Source organism: Pseudopipra pipra, chromosome 19, assembly GCF_036250125.1.
Source record: "Pseudopipra pipra isolate bDixPip1 chromosome 19, bDixPip1.hap1, whole genome shotgun sequence".
Taxonomy (NCBI): domain Eukaryota; kingdom Metazoa; phylum Chordata; class Aves; order Passeriformes; family Pipridae; genus Pseudopipra; species Pseudopipra pipra.
The window spans coordinates 11767381-11784624 of record NC_087567.1 but is presented as its reverse complement, the minus strand read 5'-3'; the positions used below and the strand labels follow the sequence as shown (position 1 = coordinate 11784624).

Genomic DNA, 17244 nt, shown 5'->3' with positions numbered 1-17244 from the left:
AAATAGTCCTAAAACACACACACACTCAGCTCCCAGTCCGGGTCCCTTTCCCAGGCTCCCCGTTACCTTGATCGGGACGATCCAGCTGCACTTTCTCCTCTGCTTTTCCTCTCTCCTCCTCCCTCTTGGGCACCTGCATGGGCACCTTGATCTGTGGCTGCTCCATCTCCTCCTTCTCCTCCAGCAGTTTGGGTTTATCGCGGTCATCCTCGGGCTCCTCCACTGCCGGGTTCTGCTCTGCAAACACGGGATGGGGACAGGGATGAGGTGTGGGATCCCGGGAACCGCCGTGTCTGTCCCAACCCCCTCACCCACCCAGCCCAGCCGCTGGTTTCCCTCCAGATTTAGCGCAGGGGGGAGGTGACAGGGGGGGCTTTTGTTCCGGGGTCGCCCGGTTGTTTTCCCTGCAGTGGGCTTTTATGGAGCTACTGGCAGGGAAGCATGGCCGGGATGAAGCTGGGATGGAGCCGGGATGGAGCCGGCTGCCGCTGCGAGCCAGTGCCACCAGATGGTAGCATCCCCACGGCTCCCTGCCCTGGACCTCAGGCACCGGGAGAGACCGAGCTGGGATCCAGCCTTGGACAGACACCCCCAACACCAGAACCTGAGCTGGGATCCAGCCTCAGACCTCCAGCTCCCAGAGAAGCCAAGCTGGGGGCCAAGCCTGGTCCCCCCACACTGCTGTTTTCTGCAAAGCACCTTAAAACCTCTTTTATTTTGATTTCTCTCCCCTATTTTTTCTCCCTTTTTTAGCAGCCCTTCTGATGCCGCTGAGAGGAGGGGTGGGAGGGAGGGGAGGTTTCCTTTTCCCACAGAAGTTTTGACGAGTGGGATTAAACAGGCATTAATTAGGGGAAACTCCTGAGGGAGACGGGGGACTCCCCCTTCTCTCCTTCAAAGAAATGGGAAGACACAACCCAGTCAAACCAGTTACTGGTTCAGTGCCAGTGTGACCAGCGTATTCCACACGGAATCCATGGCACATCCCATGGGATGGGAAGGGTCCTTTCCTCCCCCAGCGTGGCAGAAAACCCACACAGGGAGTGAACTCTTCCTTCACAGAGCAGCCAAGGAGGAAATCAAATTGTTTCCCAGCACTGAAGTTGTTCTGCAGATTTTTTTCCATCCAACAAACTTAAAAAAAAAAAGTATCTTCTGTAACAAAAAAAAATTCCCAACTCTTTCCCCCTTCGCCCTCCCCCGTGCAATTTCCTTTGGGGAATTAATTCTATAAACATCTTTCCATTTTCTCCTCCCCCTCCGCAGGGCTGGTGCGATTTATTACGAGATGAACTCATGGGAAAGATGGGATTGCCACAACTTCAGCTGCGTGGGCCTTGCCCGAGCTGGGGGGGGGGAAACAACAAAAATTCCCCCCAAATTAAGTACAAACTCCTGGCCCAGAGGGATCCATGCCAGCAGGACCTTGAGCCTCTCCAGAAACCCGGACTGCGTCCCGGAGCTCCACACCCAGCCGAGGGACGTGCGTGGGGCTGGCTGGCTTTCCACGTTCCTTTGCTTCAGGAATGATGGTGGGAGGGGAAAAGGGCTTGGATTTTCTGAGAAATTCGAGTCTAGTACCCAAGGGTCCCCCCTCTCCATTGAGGGACTTCCCAGGGTTCAGCAAGTCAGGGCAGGACACTCCTCCTTTTCAGGAAAAACTGGGCTGCAGGAACCAGTGCCCAGCCCTGGCCGGGGGCCCTGGGAAGCGGGAGGCCGAGGCCGGGGAGGGGAGCGCTCGGCACGGCTGCGGATGTTCCCAGCTCAGGCCTGGCCTCGGCGCAAGAAACTATTTACTCTGTTGGAGGAAAGTTTGTCGTTAATTGGTTCATGGAGGCGGGAGATGGCTCCGGTTGGAGAGGACCAGAGGATCCAGAGAAACCCGACACGGACACGGCCGTTCCCATGGCAGAGGGAATGAGGAGCCGAGGCAGCAAGATGATGTTCAAGGGGGAAATAAACAGGAAGGAGGGGGAAACAAATAGGGAGAGGGGAAGAAATAAGAAGGAAAAAGGCAGGAAGTTTTCCATGCAAGCAGGAAACAGAGGAGTTAATCCCAGCACTCCCCTTTGCCCAGAGGACCCTGCAGTGGGTGAACCCCCCGTGGGCCCAGGGCAGCCCGAGGGGCCGGGGGAGGCCCCGCTCAGCTCTGGGAGTGTCCCTGACAGCTCCCATCGTAAATCAAGCAGAGGCACGTTCCCTGCTCTGCAAACAATGCAGGAAAAGCCCAAAACACAAACAAAACACAAACCCAAAAGTCTCCACGCCGCAATAAGGCCAAGCTGCCTCTAAGCCGTCATTTGCTCAGTGGGAAACAAAATTAAGTTCATCATCAGGGCGTGAATTAACGACCTCTCAGGCTGCCTGGAAATCCATCCAGGGCTCCGGGTGGTTTGCAGGGAACAGTTTTGCTCGGGATGTGCAATAATGGCTCTGCCTGTCTCGTCGCCCTCCCGGTCCCTCCGGAGCGTCTTCCAGTAACGCTGCACCTCGTCATGTTTTATGAGCAGCCTTGGACTTTACAGGGAAGGGCTGAGAGGCTGTAAAAGCCTTTTGGCTCCCAAGGAGAGGCCGGGGCGCGAGGCAGCAGCGGGAGGCTCCGCTCTGACCCCCCGGCTCTCTGGCAGCTCCGCTCACGCGAGGGGAAGCCGGGGCGTCCTGCAGCTGATTTGTGCGTGTGCGTGTCTGGGTGTGTTGTGGTTTGCCAGCAGCCTCTCCAGGCTGCCATAAAATTTCATGATTAGCAACCTAAAAGCTTCCCTTCTCCCCCAGCTCCCGGTTCAGATCGCAGCAACGGTCCCAGGCAGGCACTAAATCCCTCCTCACATGTTTCTTCAGCCTCTCGTCCGCTGCAGCAACGGCCAGAGCTGAAATGTGTGTCCACAGCCCCTGTCCTGGGCAGAGGCAGCGGGATGGGCCCTGCTGTGCTCCCCCCAGTCCAAGGGGACCTGCCCAAAGGAGTGGAGGAGCCTTAGGGACAGCACAGGGAACTTGGGGACACACCACTCGCTCCAGAGCATCAGCTGAGGGCTGACCAGGGACACGGGGTGCAGGACCTGCTCGTGCCAGCCCAGCTCTGGGCCCGCTTAAATTCCTTCACCGCAGTGTCACGGAGCAAGGTCCAGGGGCTCGTGCCAAGGAAAATGAAGCAGAACAAGCAGGGCAGAGGGACGGGGGCAAACGCTGCCCTCGGACGTGCCGAGCGCCCGGAGCAGGGCAGGGACGGGCCCTCCCTGGGGAGCCCCCGGCCCAGCTGCGCCTCCAGGAGCCCTCCCTCCCCCCAAACGGGTACAGATTTCACAAGGTTATGGAATGGCATCCCTGAAATTAGTTCACAGTTGTCTCCTGACGCACCAGCAGTAAAAACCAACCCAAATTACCAGAGGCTGCTGGTTCCTTTTCTGTGTCACAGGCACTATTAAAAGCTCTCTTGCACAAAGCACCAGGGAGAGCCGCCACGGAGCCAAGCTGTTCCTGCAGCTACCAGGATGCAGGATCCACGTTCCACACATCTCCGGGGCTGCTCCGGCTGGGAACGCCAGCGGGGACACAGCCTGGGTCGGGCAGATTGGTTTTTCGTGGGCAAACACACGGATGCAGGGGTGGAGGAGCCCTCAGCATCGCCAAGCCAAACACAGCCCCCAGTTTTACCCAAACCCAGGTAACACAGCCCTCCCCATCCCGCAGGACACCAGGATGGCCCAAGCAGGGTGCCCAGAGCACCGGGGAAAGGGCTCTTGCACAAGGAGCCTGAATCAGGGCTTTGTTACCCAACATTGCACAACGCCAGGGAGAAGATGAAGCAGCAACGACCAAGTAAGGAGCTGAAAAATATTACAAAATCTTAATCCCCCCCGAGACCCTTGAGGGTGCTTTAAATACGGAGAGAAATTGCCTAATTAGCTCTTCTTTTTTTTTTTTTTTTTTTAAATGGATAATTGCCTTCCTGAGCTTTCAGAGGCAGCTTAGCAACCTTTTAGCAGAGGCGCAGCCGCGGCAGGACGGGGCTGGAAGGGGTTTTATCCCTTTCCCGAAGAGCTGCTGACAGTAAAACCTCCAGCACCACAGGCTGGGGCTGTAATGGGCACTTGGGTGTCGTTAGGAAAAACACGATTCCGAGGCCGCTGGTCAATACGTGTTCACATAAAAGGCCAATGTTCTAATATTCATAATCCCCGGGCCCACGGGGCAGGGCTTTAATGAAAGTCTCTCCAGTTCTGGGCTCCACAACATCAAAGAGGCCAATAAAACTCCTCTCACACGCTGACAGGCGGGAGGCAGGCGGGGAAGGCAGCGCTGGGGAAAGGCCCCGAGGCTTGCCTGGGATGGGGCGGCACTGGGAAGGGGCACGAGGCATCCTGTGCCCTGGGGAAGGGGCACGAGGCACCCTCCACCTTGGGAAGGGGCCTGGAGCACCCACCACCGGTGCCCAGGGAGAGGCCGTGTGATCCCGCTGAACCCCCGGGTGCGGAACGGGGCCCATCCGGAGGGCACCCAGGTGCCGGGGGCGGCCCAGCCCGGATCCTGCGCCCCTGGAACGACAGGATGCAGCTGCTGCGGCGCGTTCCAGGCGGCAGCTCCTGCTCTGCAAAACAAGGCGGGCGAGGACGAGGGGGAGCCGCGGGGGGGATGAAGGGCACCATTTAACGCCTCTCATTGCTAGTCAAGCCGACATCCTGCAGAGCCACAGGGAGGCACAGATCCAAGGAATCACAGCGGCGGCTCTCCCGGGGCAGCCCCATGTCCACCCTGCAGCTCCTTGATCCCCTTCCTCTGCCCAGCCACATCTCCCCCCTCGTCCTCATCCCAGGGGATGGAGCCCTTCAGTCCCCCACTGCCAAAGGGACCGCGGGGGCAGCCGAGCTTTCCCTCCTCAGCACATTCGGAGCCGCATGGCTCCTCCCTGGGAAGTTTATGACCCGGGAGCACCGAACCCGCCTCCCTCCCCGGTGGGATTATTTAATCCAGCAGCACTAAGAGCCGATGCCGGCGGGCTCTGGGATCGCTCGGATGATCAGAGCCTGGCATCCCGCTCCGCCGCCCCGGCTCACACCGAGAAGGGGGGAAGACTCAGCAAACTCCTGCGGACACCGTGTTTTATGGGATTTTTTATTTTCCCAGTCAGAACACGTGTCATTAGCGATTCCTCCTGAAAGGAACAGCTGTTCTTTGGCCATTACTGCTCCAAAATTAACCAAGACAGAAGAATTCAATCGCATCCCTCCTCCCGGCCCTGCTGAGGGCTCCATTAAGGGATTGGGAGCTTCTTTTGCTTAGAGTTCACCAGCACCCACGTGCCTGGGAAGGCACACGCGGCCTTGAGCAAGCCACGAGCAAACCACAAGTAAACTCCACCGCAGAGCAACCCCGGAGTGAATGTTATCGGCGGCAGCACCGGTGTGGGAGACACTCCAAGCTGCCGGGCAGGAACCCGGCCAAGAACCAGGAGGGAGGATAATCTCCCGAAGAGCCGGCCCCTTTCTCCCTTCCGCTCTCAATCTCCGCGAGGATATTTCAAGGCCTCCAAAGAACAAAAAAAAAAAAAAAAAAAAAAAGAGCCCCACAGGAGCAGGAGGAAACAAAACTGAGGCGAAGGAACAGGACGCGGCGGGGCCGAGGGGCAGCGCGGGGTCAGGCGGCACCTGCGCGGCCTCGCTCCGGAGCAGCTGGGAAAGGGAGGAGCGGCCGTAATTCCATCAGCGGCCCCAGCAAACAAATAATAAATAACAGGAACCAGTAAACAAAGCTGAGGCATAATCACAGCCTTTGTCAGGGCGAAAGCGAAGTCCAAATTTATATTCCTCGGCACCGAAAAAATAAAGGCAGTTCCCATAAATTCCTGTACCTTCGAGGGTGATGGATGGCTGGTTCCCGGGCTGGCAGAGGGGGGAAGGCCCCCTTTGGCCACGAGCCCCCCAGCCAGGTGGGCACTGTGCTCACAGAGCCGTTGAGATCATCCCAAACAGGGATCTCTGCTCTGTCACCACGGAGGATCCCAGCCCCTGCACCCCACCTCTCCCTTTCCGAAAAAACAACTCCCAGAAGGTACCATTGGAGGTCACAGTGGGCTTTTCCAGCAGTCAGAACTGCAGCTTTTCTTGGGAAAAGGCCCCAGGAAGCTGGGAAGATGCAAAGAGATGCCTGAAAATGACCCTGCTTCTGCCACACTTAAAAAAACAACTATTTTCCCTCTTTTTAAGAAGTGGAGCTGGGAGCAGGTCTGGGAAACCCAACTCCAGCAGACACATACCTGGGATTTTGACTGAATCCTGGTCCATTCTGCTCTCCTCTCTGTCCAGGTGCTCCAAGCCCACTGCTTCTGTCCTCATAGGGGTGTCCTCGGTGGCAGACAGGGTGGTGTATGTGCTGATCACCAGCATTCCCAGCCCAATCCACAGGATGATCTGCACAAAGTGCCAGAGGGACAGTTAGCACAGTAAAACCACCAGCACTGCTCCGTACGGCATTCCCACGGTGTCTCCAAACAATTCCCAGCTCAGTGCAGTGACATGTGTCAGTAAGAGGGAGAGAAGAGAAGAGAAATTTAGGAGGAAAACAGGGAAACCAGTAGCTTTTGTCTGAGGTTTGTATTTGGGTGCAGAGCCATGGGAATGGGAATTTGGGATGCTGGAAGCTGTTGGAAAGGCAACTCCTGCATTGGAAGGGCTCAAAAGCGAGCGGAGAGGATGTAGGGAGAGGAAAATGCATGTGGCAGATATGAGTCCAGCTGCAAAGGCTCATTCCCTGGTATTTCCAGTATGAGAACTCCATGAAATCGGGTCTGGCTGAGCAGAGAGGTGCCCAGCCTGGTTACAGACCCAAAATGTTCCAGGGAGCTGCTCAGAAATCCTTGGTTTGGAAAGGCAGAGTAAAATGTCCACACACAAGTGCTGATGGTCAGAGCTCAAGAAGCTGCTGAGAAGTGACTCCCTCATTTCCAGAAAGCTGGGATCAAGCAGGATAAAAATAGAAGGATGGAATCTGGATCCTGTGGAGAGAAGGGCTCTAGGAATTTCTCTACCTCAAAAAGGAGAAAGTGATGGGCAGCAAAAGGAATTTCTACAGCTTGTTATCTGATGACAAATTGATCTACAAGGATCTAATTCCACATGACTCCTAAGAAGTGTAGGATGGGGCTCAGAGCAACCTGCTCTAGTGGAAGGTGTCCCTGCCCATGGAAGGGGATGGAACTGGATGAGCTTTGAAGTCCCTCCAGCCCAAACCATTCCATGATTCCATGACTCATCCTCTTCCCCCCAAATCCTCCCCCTGCAGCATCTACATCCCAACTCACAAAAAGCACAACAAAAAGATGCTTCTCAGCGTGAGGAAAACCAGGAACAGCCACAGGGAGCCTTTCTACCACTGGAAGCTGCCAGAAAACTGAAAATCAAGGGGAGAGGTGAAATTGGAAGGAGAAATTAAAACATTGGCACTTCCAGAGGGGGAGGAGAGGCTGATGCTTTCCTCACCCGCCTCGTGCTGAGGGAGGTCGCCCAGAAACACGGGCCAGCGTGGTCAGAGTCGGGCCCAGGAGACCCCAGAGAGCCCGTTCCCAGCACACCCCGCAGACAGACGGACGCCTTCGGAAGGAAAAGGCTGGCGGGATGTGGAGCAGCTCTGGATCAGGGGCAGCGTGGCCAGGGAGCAGAGGCCAGACCTTCGAGCCACTGCAGAGGAAACAGGAGCAGAATGTGCTGCCTGCCTTGCCCGGGGGTGCACAAAGAGCAGAAATCCTGCCATCCACCCTCGGGCCAAACGCCGAGTCAGCAGGTCCTGCTCCGCTGCCCTGGGCTGGAGCTGCTCCACTTCCTCCCCTCACACAATCCACAGCCCCGGCACAAATGCATTTTGTGCCTGGGAGGCTGTTCTGGCACCTTCCAGAAACAACAGCGGAGAGGAAGAGCGTTTCCACAAAGAGGATCTATTCTGGTGCCACAGGAACCAGGAGCAACGTGGGAGAGAAGGGAACTGTAGGAAACGGCTGAAAACATTAAATGCTTTAAAAGGATTTTTGTTGTTTCTTATCTTAGTGGGGAACCAGGGCCTCGAATGCCTCGGATTGAAGCCCCTTTGATTGTTCCACATTTGGAGTTCAGCTGTGAGCTCCCGGAGCAGCGGGTACGGGCACACGTGGCAGTCAGAGACAGGCTGGGCTGTCCCTGAGCCATCCCAGCTCCCCCCAGCAGCCCCCTCCTCCTCCTCACCTACCCCCTCTCCAACTGAAGACCAGAATAAAGAGGTCCATGATTTGGCTTAATTCCATGGAGATGCTTATGACATGGAAAAGCGGGCGGTTTGTGCTCAGGAGACCACCAAGGCAATGGAAGGAACGGGAATGAGGGCTGCAAGGACTCGGGGCTCAAGGAATCATGGACCCCCACTTATCCAGAGATCCTGGAGCAAGGGGAAGGACAGCACTGCAGAGCAGTTTTGATCTAGTGTCCATGGGAAGGATGTCCCCCAGACCCAGAGATCCCATCAAGAGCAGAGACCCTCCTCCAGAAGCCCCTGTCAGCATGGACACAAGAGGCAGTGGCTGCCCCTGGGGCTGCAGCCTGTTCCACCAGGCAGGTCAGCAGGGCCAGGGCCCGTCTCCTGGGAGCCCTGGATGGGAATTCAGGAGAGGAAGTTTACGCGGCCGTTTCCTCAGCCGGTCGCGCTCCCCCGGCCGTCCTTCCTCCCAGAAGATAACTCCAGCTCTGCACAGCAGAGCCATTAGCTCAGCCCTTGTCCTCCAGCAAACACTGCATTTGTGTGGTGTGACACCATCCATGGACATGGAGCATTCCGAGGGATGGAGTCATGGTGAAGGAATGCAGAGCCCCGGTCACGGCCGGGTCCCTCCACAGCCACGCTGTGTTTGGGGGGCTGGACCCCTCAGTGTGTTGGTGGGGAAGGAGTGCTGGCCCCTGCACTGCCAGGGGAGGGCACAGGGAATCTCTTTTCCACCCGCTCAGGAGCAAGCCTGAGGAGTCACTTCCTGACCTCTGGCAGCTCCTCTTCCCCAACTGGGACAACTCCGGCCTCCCTAGGAGGGGCCTCTCAGACACGCTTGTGTCAACACTGGGAAGGCAACACCTTCCTGTTGGCAGTTCCACACTCTGTTCACAGACCCCCACGCGCCCTTCAGCAGCCTCAGCCAAACCCGGGGCCCCCGGGGGGCAGCGGGACCGGACCTTTACAGGAACAGATGCTTAACCACAAGAAAGGGAACACTCTCCCTGCTTCACACACAGGCTTTTTAACTGCTCTGGGACCTGCCTTTCCGACCCAACCCTTCCAACCAGGACACTTCCAGCCCAACCCAGCCAGGCAGCAGCTCTGATAATTCACAGTTCCCTGGCAGAAGCTCTTTGCTGGCCAGCAAACATCTGGGACTGCCCATATCCCTCCTCCCGGAATCCTCTTCTCTACTTTTAGTACAACATCCCCATTTCGTAGCCTCAGTTTGCACCATCTCCTGAAAAAACCTGCCCTCCCATGTCACCACCCTGTAGCCTCCTGACACCAGACTGGATGCCAAAGGTGGCTCGATAAAAGCAGCCAGTTCTCAGCACCACAAGAGTCAAGATAACCCAGACAAGTGTAAAAGCTGGCGTTGAGAAGATCTGCTGCTCTGAAGGGAGCTAAAGACGGTGGAGGGAAGGAGTGAAAACATTGTTTGGAGAGGGAGGGACAGCTGTGCCCAGGGCTGGCTCCTCTCCCCCCCAACAGCCACCTTCCTCAGGAGCAGACATTGATGGAGTGGAGTACCTGATCAAAGAAAAGCAGGAATGAAGGAGGAGACCAAAGACAGAGCTCCAGGGAAAGAATAAATGAGCCTTTGCAAAGACCTGGAGGAAGGAGGAGAGGGTAGGCTCCAAATTGGGCTGTGGAGGTGGGGAGGTGCTGAGCAGGTGTGTCCTTGCTCAGAGCAGGAATGCAAACCTGACAGGCAATGGATCACTCAGGGAAGGTTGGACAGCCCCTCGAGAGGTAACCCGGGGCCTGATGCTTTAGATAAGCCCTTCCTTTGTGAGGATTTCTGCAGGACAAACATCTCCCTCAGCCTCGTGACCAGCGTTTGGGGTCAGGCTTTGTGAGGGCCCCAGTGTCCCACCCCAGGGCTGAGAGCTCAGCCTGTCCTGAGTGCAGCCTCGAGGCACTGCAGAGAAACACTCTGGCTCAGCCGGAATAGAAAGCAATTCTTGAAAGTGCTCTTTGTTTCCCTGAAAAACCCAGGCTGGCATTCAGACTCCTGCTCGGGGTTTCACTCAAAAGAACTTCGGAGCTAAGTGTCAGAATTCAGAGTGAAAGCTGGAAAGTTGGACTATTTCCTTGTGTCAGGGAAAGCACGGGGAAGAAAAAAAAACCCCACACCCTGCTTAAAAACTTCACGTAGGTTTGCAAAGCCACAAGTCATTAAGCACAGAACAAGCCACCAGTTCTGTGGGCCCCACAAAAACGTGCTGCTCTCCCTTGCTGACTCCACACTTTGCCCAAAACCTTGGGCAGCCCAGCACTGTCCTCTCTGGGAATGCTGGGACAGAGGCCTGCAAAAAGTGAGTGGATTAAATTATTGTTAGGGAAAAAAAAACCCAAAACCTGTTAATTTCAGCCCACAGTATTTGCAGGAGCAGAGAGATCAAGCCCAGCAAAAAGCCACTTTGTTTTGGTCCCTGAGGAGGCCAATTCAAACCGGAGCAAAAGGAAAAGTTAAACTTCTAACAGCCTCTGAACAACCCCAGTCCCTCAGAAAATCAATTCCTGAAGCAACACCTCTATGTGTGTGTTCCTTTTTATTATTACTTTGGTTGAAAGCAGAAGGCTGAGGGTCGGCAGCGGGAACCGCATCGCAGAGAAGCCCTGTTTGTTTTACCCAGCCCGGGCAGGTCGGCATGTGAGGCTTTAAGGTTTTACAGCCTGCCTGGATTTCCTGTTCTGAGGATCCAGAACCTGAATCCCACCAGAAGGAGGACTAGAAGCAGCATTTTATGCACCAAATCAATGTTTCACTTGCTGCTGGAGGAAGAAAAAGAGCTGGTGTTCCAGGCCATGCACTGGGCCACCACCTCTGCCACTGTCTGTGCTCCCTAAGTGACAGACACCCAACCAGAACAGCTCCCACCTGTACTGGGCAGACTGGAGGGGGAGGCTGCAGGAGGTGCTGAGCAGTTTCCCTGCTGCAGCCAAAAGAACCATGTTCCCAGGCTCTGCAGAGGGCTTAGGGGGATGTCAAGCAGCATCAGCACTGACCTGTGAACAAAGCGCATTCTTGTGGATCTTCTTGTAAATAAGAGCCGGGCAGATGAAACAAATGAGGCTTCCCATGGTCGCACCTGTCAGGCCCAGGACTGTCTCCACTGGGAAAGAAGAGGAGAAGTCAGCAGAGGTCTCTTCCAGAAGTGCCAGAGCAGCAGCATGGGGTGGCTGTCGGAGCCCTGGGGCAGGACGGGCTGTGAGCCCGGCCACCCCAGCCAGGAAAGCAAATAAGAGGGAGCAAAGAAAACAGCCAGCCCTGGTCCCCAGCTGCTCACTCACCATTTGGGATCATGATGCCTCCAACCATGGTTCCAAACACTACAGCCAGCGTCAGGGCTTTGAACCGGAGCGGGGGCATGTAACCCCCAGCAGCGAAGGTGCCGTCCTTCTGCTGGGAGAGAAGGGTGGGAGGCAGTTAGGGAAGGGGGGAGTTCAGCTCCTGCATCACAGCCCCCAGCAATTCCCCAGCTCCTGAGCAATTCCCCCACTTCCTCAGCAATCCCTCAGCAGACTCCAGAGCTCCATCACCCCCACACTCTGCCCTCCACAGAGGTGAATGCTGGAGGCAGTCAGACACGGCTGAGCAGTTCTAAGGTGCATTTGAACCTCTAAACCAGGGCAGGGGATGTGGGGCTACAGCTGCTGTTTCCAGCACACCCCAAATGTGACCCCACACAGCTGTGCCCCAGTCCCTGTGCAGGGACTCGGAGAGCAGCCAAGGCCAAGAGCAGGAGGAGGGAGCACAGGGAGCAGCAGGAGGGAGAACAGTCACAGGGGGAAGAGCTCTGGCTTTGCTAGGGAGAGGTGTCTCCCAACACCTGGGGGAGCAGGGCCATTCCCACCATACTACACCACAAGAACAGCCCCTCAACTGGGAGGAGGACGCCCCAGGGAGACAGCAGGGAAGGATGAGTGCTGCTGGAGGGCTTCCAGATGCCCTCTGCTTCCCACCCCATCCCATCCCCACACTCCAAGTGGGAGGTGTGGAAGGCAGAGGCCCCAGCGTGCCCTGCAGACCCAGTCGGTCCCGGCTCTGCTGCTGCACAGATGGAGAGGAAGGCAAAGTGACACCTTCAAGCCTAAAGAGCCACGAGCTGAGCCCAGGCGAGATCCAAAGTGTTCCCAAGTGTTTCCAGCGCTTCCTCCCCTGCACCCGCTGGCTCTCACCAACTGTCTGCCCCCATCCTCGGGCCCTCCCGACGTGAGAAAAGAGCTGGGGGCTTCTCACAGGCAGAAGTGGCAGGATTTAGAGCTATAAATTGCTCAAGTTTTATTTCCTGCCCTAAGAGGTTTCTATTTATGCGGATACACAAAGGCCTCAGAACATTCCCACAATCTCTTACTGTATTTGCTGAATCCCATCGGCGCGTTCCGCGCCGCACAATGCACAGAGGAGAACACGCCACCGCCACAAGGGACTCACAGTCTCCAGCAGACAGACCAGCTACAGTCACAAAGGCTGGCTGAGGAGCTGGCCCTGGGAAAGGTGGAATGTGTGGGAGAGGGCTGTATCCCATATCCCACTGCCCGCCTCCGCACTGGGCCGGCACCGCGGCCCAGGAGGCGCTGGAGGAAGGGAACATCCGAACCCGGAGGGGACAGGGCTGCTGACAAAGGTGTTGGGTGAGAATAATGGAGCAGGAATGAGCAGGCACACATGGAAGCAACAAGAAATGGGGCTGGGCCGGGCTCTGAGGCCGGGAACAGGAGCTGGAGCTCAATGCAAAGTGAGTTGGCCAGCAAAAGGATGGCAGCTAGAGCAGCAGGAAATGAGGAGGCTCCACTGCTTCCAAAAGCACATTTCTCCCTCTTTCTGAGGGGGGGAACCACTTTGGCTCTGAGCTGTGTAACACGTCTGTGCCAGAGCTGGAATCCCCAGTGGAGCAGGGAGCAGCAGCCATGGGATGTGGACTTCAGCCTGGGAACTCCAGCCCTTCTGCCCATGGAACTCCTCCGAGGAGAGGACATGAACCTCTAAGTCCCAGGGATTAATCATTCTGCAGAGCAGGATTTAGAGATGGCCACAGGCCCCTGCTGCACTGTCACCACATGCAGGGCATTGAGGATTTTATGGGAGCTGGGGGTTTGTCCCATTGGATAGCAAGCACCTGCCCCACGCCACTGTCACCAGAGCCTCACAGAACTGAGAGAGGTTTGGGACCCACTCAGAGCACAAGGGTCACAAAGAACCTTTCAAAAAGCAAGTTTCACATCGAGGCAGCCCTGGCCATGCAGGGATCTTACCTGCTGCTCAAAGAGCAGGGTGTTCAGTGCCTGTCTGCAGGGCAGGATCATCATCGGGAACCCCACTGCCACCGACATCATGAATCCCACTCGGATCATCTCCGTCACCAGGTTGGAAGGGAAGTTCATGAGGACATTCCCAGCAATGGCTTCAGTGTAACTCACATAGCCAAAGAAGCCCACCTGGGGAGGGGAGAGGGTGGGCTGGACTCCAAAGCACTTCACACGTGCTCCTTATGGAAGCGGGGAGGACAGTGACCTCCCATTGGAGCAGCCAGGTGGGAGCACGGGGTCCCCTCCATGGGAAACCTGCCAGCAGCCCCAGCACCCCCAAAAGCTGGGACAGGTGGTTAATGAACAGTGGGACCTGCCTAAAAGCAAGTTTCTCACAAACACAGGGGGTTTCCTGGAGGACACACTCTCCTTGCTGCCAGGCCCATGGATTGTCCCTCTCCAATGGAGGGGTTGTCATGATTCCCTGCAGCAGCCTGGCTCATGGGCCAGAGCTCTCCTCAAGAATAATTAACCCACTTTTATTAATTGCTGCCTTATGAGGCATAACTTCCTTCACAACAGGCTGAAAAAAGCTCTCCCAAACTCTGGGAAGCATCCCCAGCTCCAGGCTGGGCCTGGCAAGAGCTGGGCCTCCACTCTGCCTCCACCCAAGGAAAACGTGCCATGCTGAAAATTTGGACTCTCCCAAAGGCCCCTGTGCTGTCGGGTTCATCACCTCCCAGATAACTCTGCTTTCAGCACGACGACTTATCTGTCAGAATAAATACAGATAAGCAGAAACCAGCCCTGGCTGTAGATAATTCCTCGTCCCTCTGGCCCCTCCAGATTTCTGGCAAGGGAAGAGAAGGGGAAGTTCCTACCGTGATGTAAAAGGTGGTGACCACGTTTAGGGAAGAAGCAAATATGGAGCTCATGATTTTGACAGACGGTTCATCCAAGCTGTCATAGGTAGGCAAGACCTGACTGTAGAAAAGGGTAAATTATTTAAGGAAACCTGCAGAAAAAGAGAGAAAACCCTCATTTCCAGCCCCTTCCCTGCCTCAGCCCAGCAGCAACGAATCCCTGACACCTTCCCGCTCTGGAGCATAAACACCCACTGCTATTCCACAATTTATACTGCTAATGCCAAGAGATTTCAGAACACTCATAACTTTTAAGTGTTGCAAAAATATTCCTGCTCTCCCCACCCCACCACGTGGAGCGAAACGTGTGATGTAAACATTGGGGTTCGGAAAGGGCTGCGAAATGAATGACCGTTTGTTCCCGGGAACGCGGGTGGCTCCGGGCCAGCCCCAGCGCCGGAGATTATTGTTCTTGGAGCTCTCCGTGCTGATAATTAAAGCAACACAGTGTTTACAGAGGAAAAGCGGGAAGAAGGTTGGAGCATCCCCCTGTCTGAAGGCAAAGTTAAACAAACAGAACGGAACGCAGCGCCTGTCCTACTTCAGCTCCGTTCACAGAAAGCCAGGAGCGCCGATTCCCCGGGATTTGGGGTATTTACAGCCTTGGAAAACGTGAGGAATGTCCTTTTCTGACATCAGGTGTATATTTTAGCAACTCATTAACCTCTTGTTACTTTAATTCAAGTGGCTACATCCTGGCTTGTGTTACTGAAGGAACTCTAGGGAGAAGTGAGGGGAGCCTGCGGGGAGATGGGAAGGGGTATCCCCGGCTCCAGTGGGCAGGAAGCCATTCCCAGAGAAGTGTGTCAGGGTGAGGACAAGCAGAAGGATCCTTAACCCTTAATCCCTGAACATCAAATGGGTCTGCACAAAGGAGGCCGAGCATGTCAGCTCCAGGGGCTGCAGTTACTGGTTGGGATCAAGGATGGCTTTCCCGGGAGTCTCTCCATTTGGGATTCCTCCCTGCCCTCACCACAGCCATTACATTAACTGACTACATCCCAAACTTCTGCCCCCCCAGGGGAAGGGTCCAGCCAAACATCCAGGCTGGAAGCATGGAGGCTCTGCAGCGGGTGGGATGGTTAAAAAGATGATTCAGAGGTTAGCCAAATTAAATCTACATAGCTGAGAATACACAGACAGATAAAATATATATAAAGACAGATATAAAAAATATATATATATGGATAGAATATATAAAGAAATAAAACATATATATATATATATATGAAATATTGCCTGGGCTGGGGACAGTGTATTTTCCTGATGCTTGCTAAAAACCACACAGCTTTAGGTTGGGTTTGCCACATAAGTGCTGCCATGGAGCCTTTATTTAGGTCCACACACACTGGTCCAGACCAAACCATTTCCCTGCATTTCCAGCTCCCAGGAAAATTCTGCTGGGTACTACTGTGTGGATACCATAAGGAAAAAAAAAAAAAGAGATTTGTTAACAAGGTAGAGCTGCAGGAGAACACAATTCTCTTTGCCAGTTGTGATGGAGACATTAAACAGCAAGCCTGGAGCCGGGGTAGGATCCGAGCTGCCAAGAGAGCCAGTAAGTGGAAAATGATGATTTGGATCTTGCAGTGGGTGTAAACACAGCAGCCTGAGCAAATTTTATCTGTCACATTCATTTACTGTTGGCATGAGACTCGTTTGCTGGAACTACAGGGGGGAAGCCCAATTCTGCCAGGCTTCCAAAGGAGGATGGTCCTCCCAAAGGAGGCCAATCCTTCCTGTGTCCAGGGCTGGATTTACACCGTTTGGAGCTGTCACAATTCTGGCCAGGCATGTAGTGCTCACGTGCCATTTCGGTGCAGGAGGGAATGCTGCTGGAAACATGGAATAGCCTGGTCTGTCCCCACCTTCTTCCACTTGTCAGCACAAACCCTGCTAAAAACAGGGAACTGGAAATAGCCTGGTCTGCTCTCACCTCCTTCCACGTGCCACTAAAAACAGGGAACTGGAAATGCAGGAACAACCCTCCAAAGCCAACAGCTGTGCCGTCTTCTGAGTGTTCTCCAAGGAATTTGGGGCAGCAGAGCAGCCCCCAGTGTTCACTGCCCTGGGGGGGACCCTGCAGCCATGGGGTGACACTGCTGCCTTTCCTGGTGCTACATTGCTCCCTTCAAGAACCGAGGGAATTTCATCCCTCGTGCAGCTGCACCAGAAGCCCCGTGTGTCACACTGAGGAGCTGTTTGTCCCAAGCAGTCTCCTGTTGCTCAGCTACAATAACTCCCAGGTGAAATGTAACTCTCTCCCCGTCTCGGTAACAAAAGGGTCACGACTGAATGAGAGCCTGAACTTCAGTGGGCTGTAAAATACTCTGATGAAAATAAAACACCAAACCAGATGGTATCTATCCCTTGCAGATCCTCCTGACCCTCTGCCCTCACAGAAACTCACTGGGGGAACAACTGCCAGGGGTGGGAATGGCAGGTACTTACGACTGACAGGCAAAAGACATTCCAAAGATGGGGATGCAGCGGAAAATGCCCTCCCAGCGCGTGTAACTCACTCGCTGCAGCCACTGCCCGCTGAAGAGCCCGTGCTTGAAGGACGACAGCACAATCTGCAGCCAAGGGAGAGAGCAGGGGTGAGGGTCCAGCCCCAAACAGCTCCATGGCAGCAGGAATGCTGGGGCTGGGATAAGAGGCAGCGTGTGGCAGCTCTGCCAGGAGCAGCCCCACAGCCCCAGCTCCCATCCCACCTACTGAGCTCCAAGGGCCACCAAGGATCCCAGGGAGGATTTTAAAGGATCTGTGACATTCCCCCTTCTTTGACACCATCAGACATCACAGCACACATCAGAGTGGGACAATTTCCACTGACACA

The 17244-nt window shown here is 55.2% G+C and overlaps 1 protein-coding gene across 2 annotated transcripts in view; it reads right to left on the bottom strand.

The window, feature by feature from the left end:
* The window catches only part of SLC38A10 (solute carrier family 38 member 10), a 30097-nt gene that overhangs the window by 5010 nt on the left and 7843 nt on the right, over nt 1–17244 (bottom strand). The window contains exons 6-12 of one of the 2 annotated variants that reach the window (XM_064676196.1): nt 16857–16981; nt 14364–14466; nt 13489–13671; nt 11524–11632; nt 11239–11345; nt 6251–6404; nt 67–237 (exon numbers count right to left, since the gene is read on the bottom strand). In XM_064676196.1, the coding sequence (XP_064532266.1) occupies nt 67–237; nt 6251–6404; nt 11239–11345; nt 11524–11632; nt 13489–13671; nt 14364–14466; nt 16857–16981 (952 nt within the window). Of the gene's footprint in view, nt 1–66; nt 238–6250; nt 6405–11238; nt 11346–11523; nt 11636–13488; nt 13672–14363; nt 14467–16856; nt 16982–17244 lie in introns of both variants that reach the window. The other variant, XM_064676195.1, reaches the window with a different exon arrangement.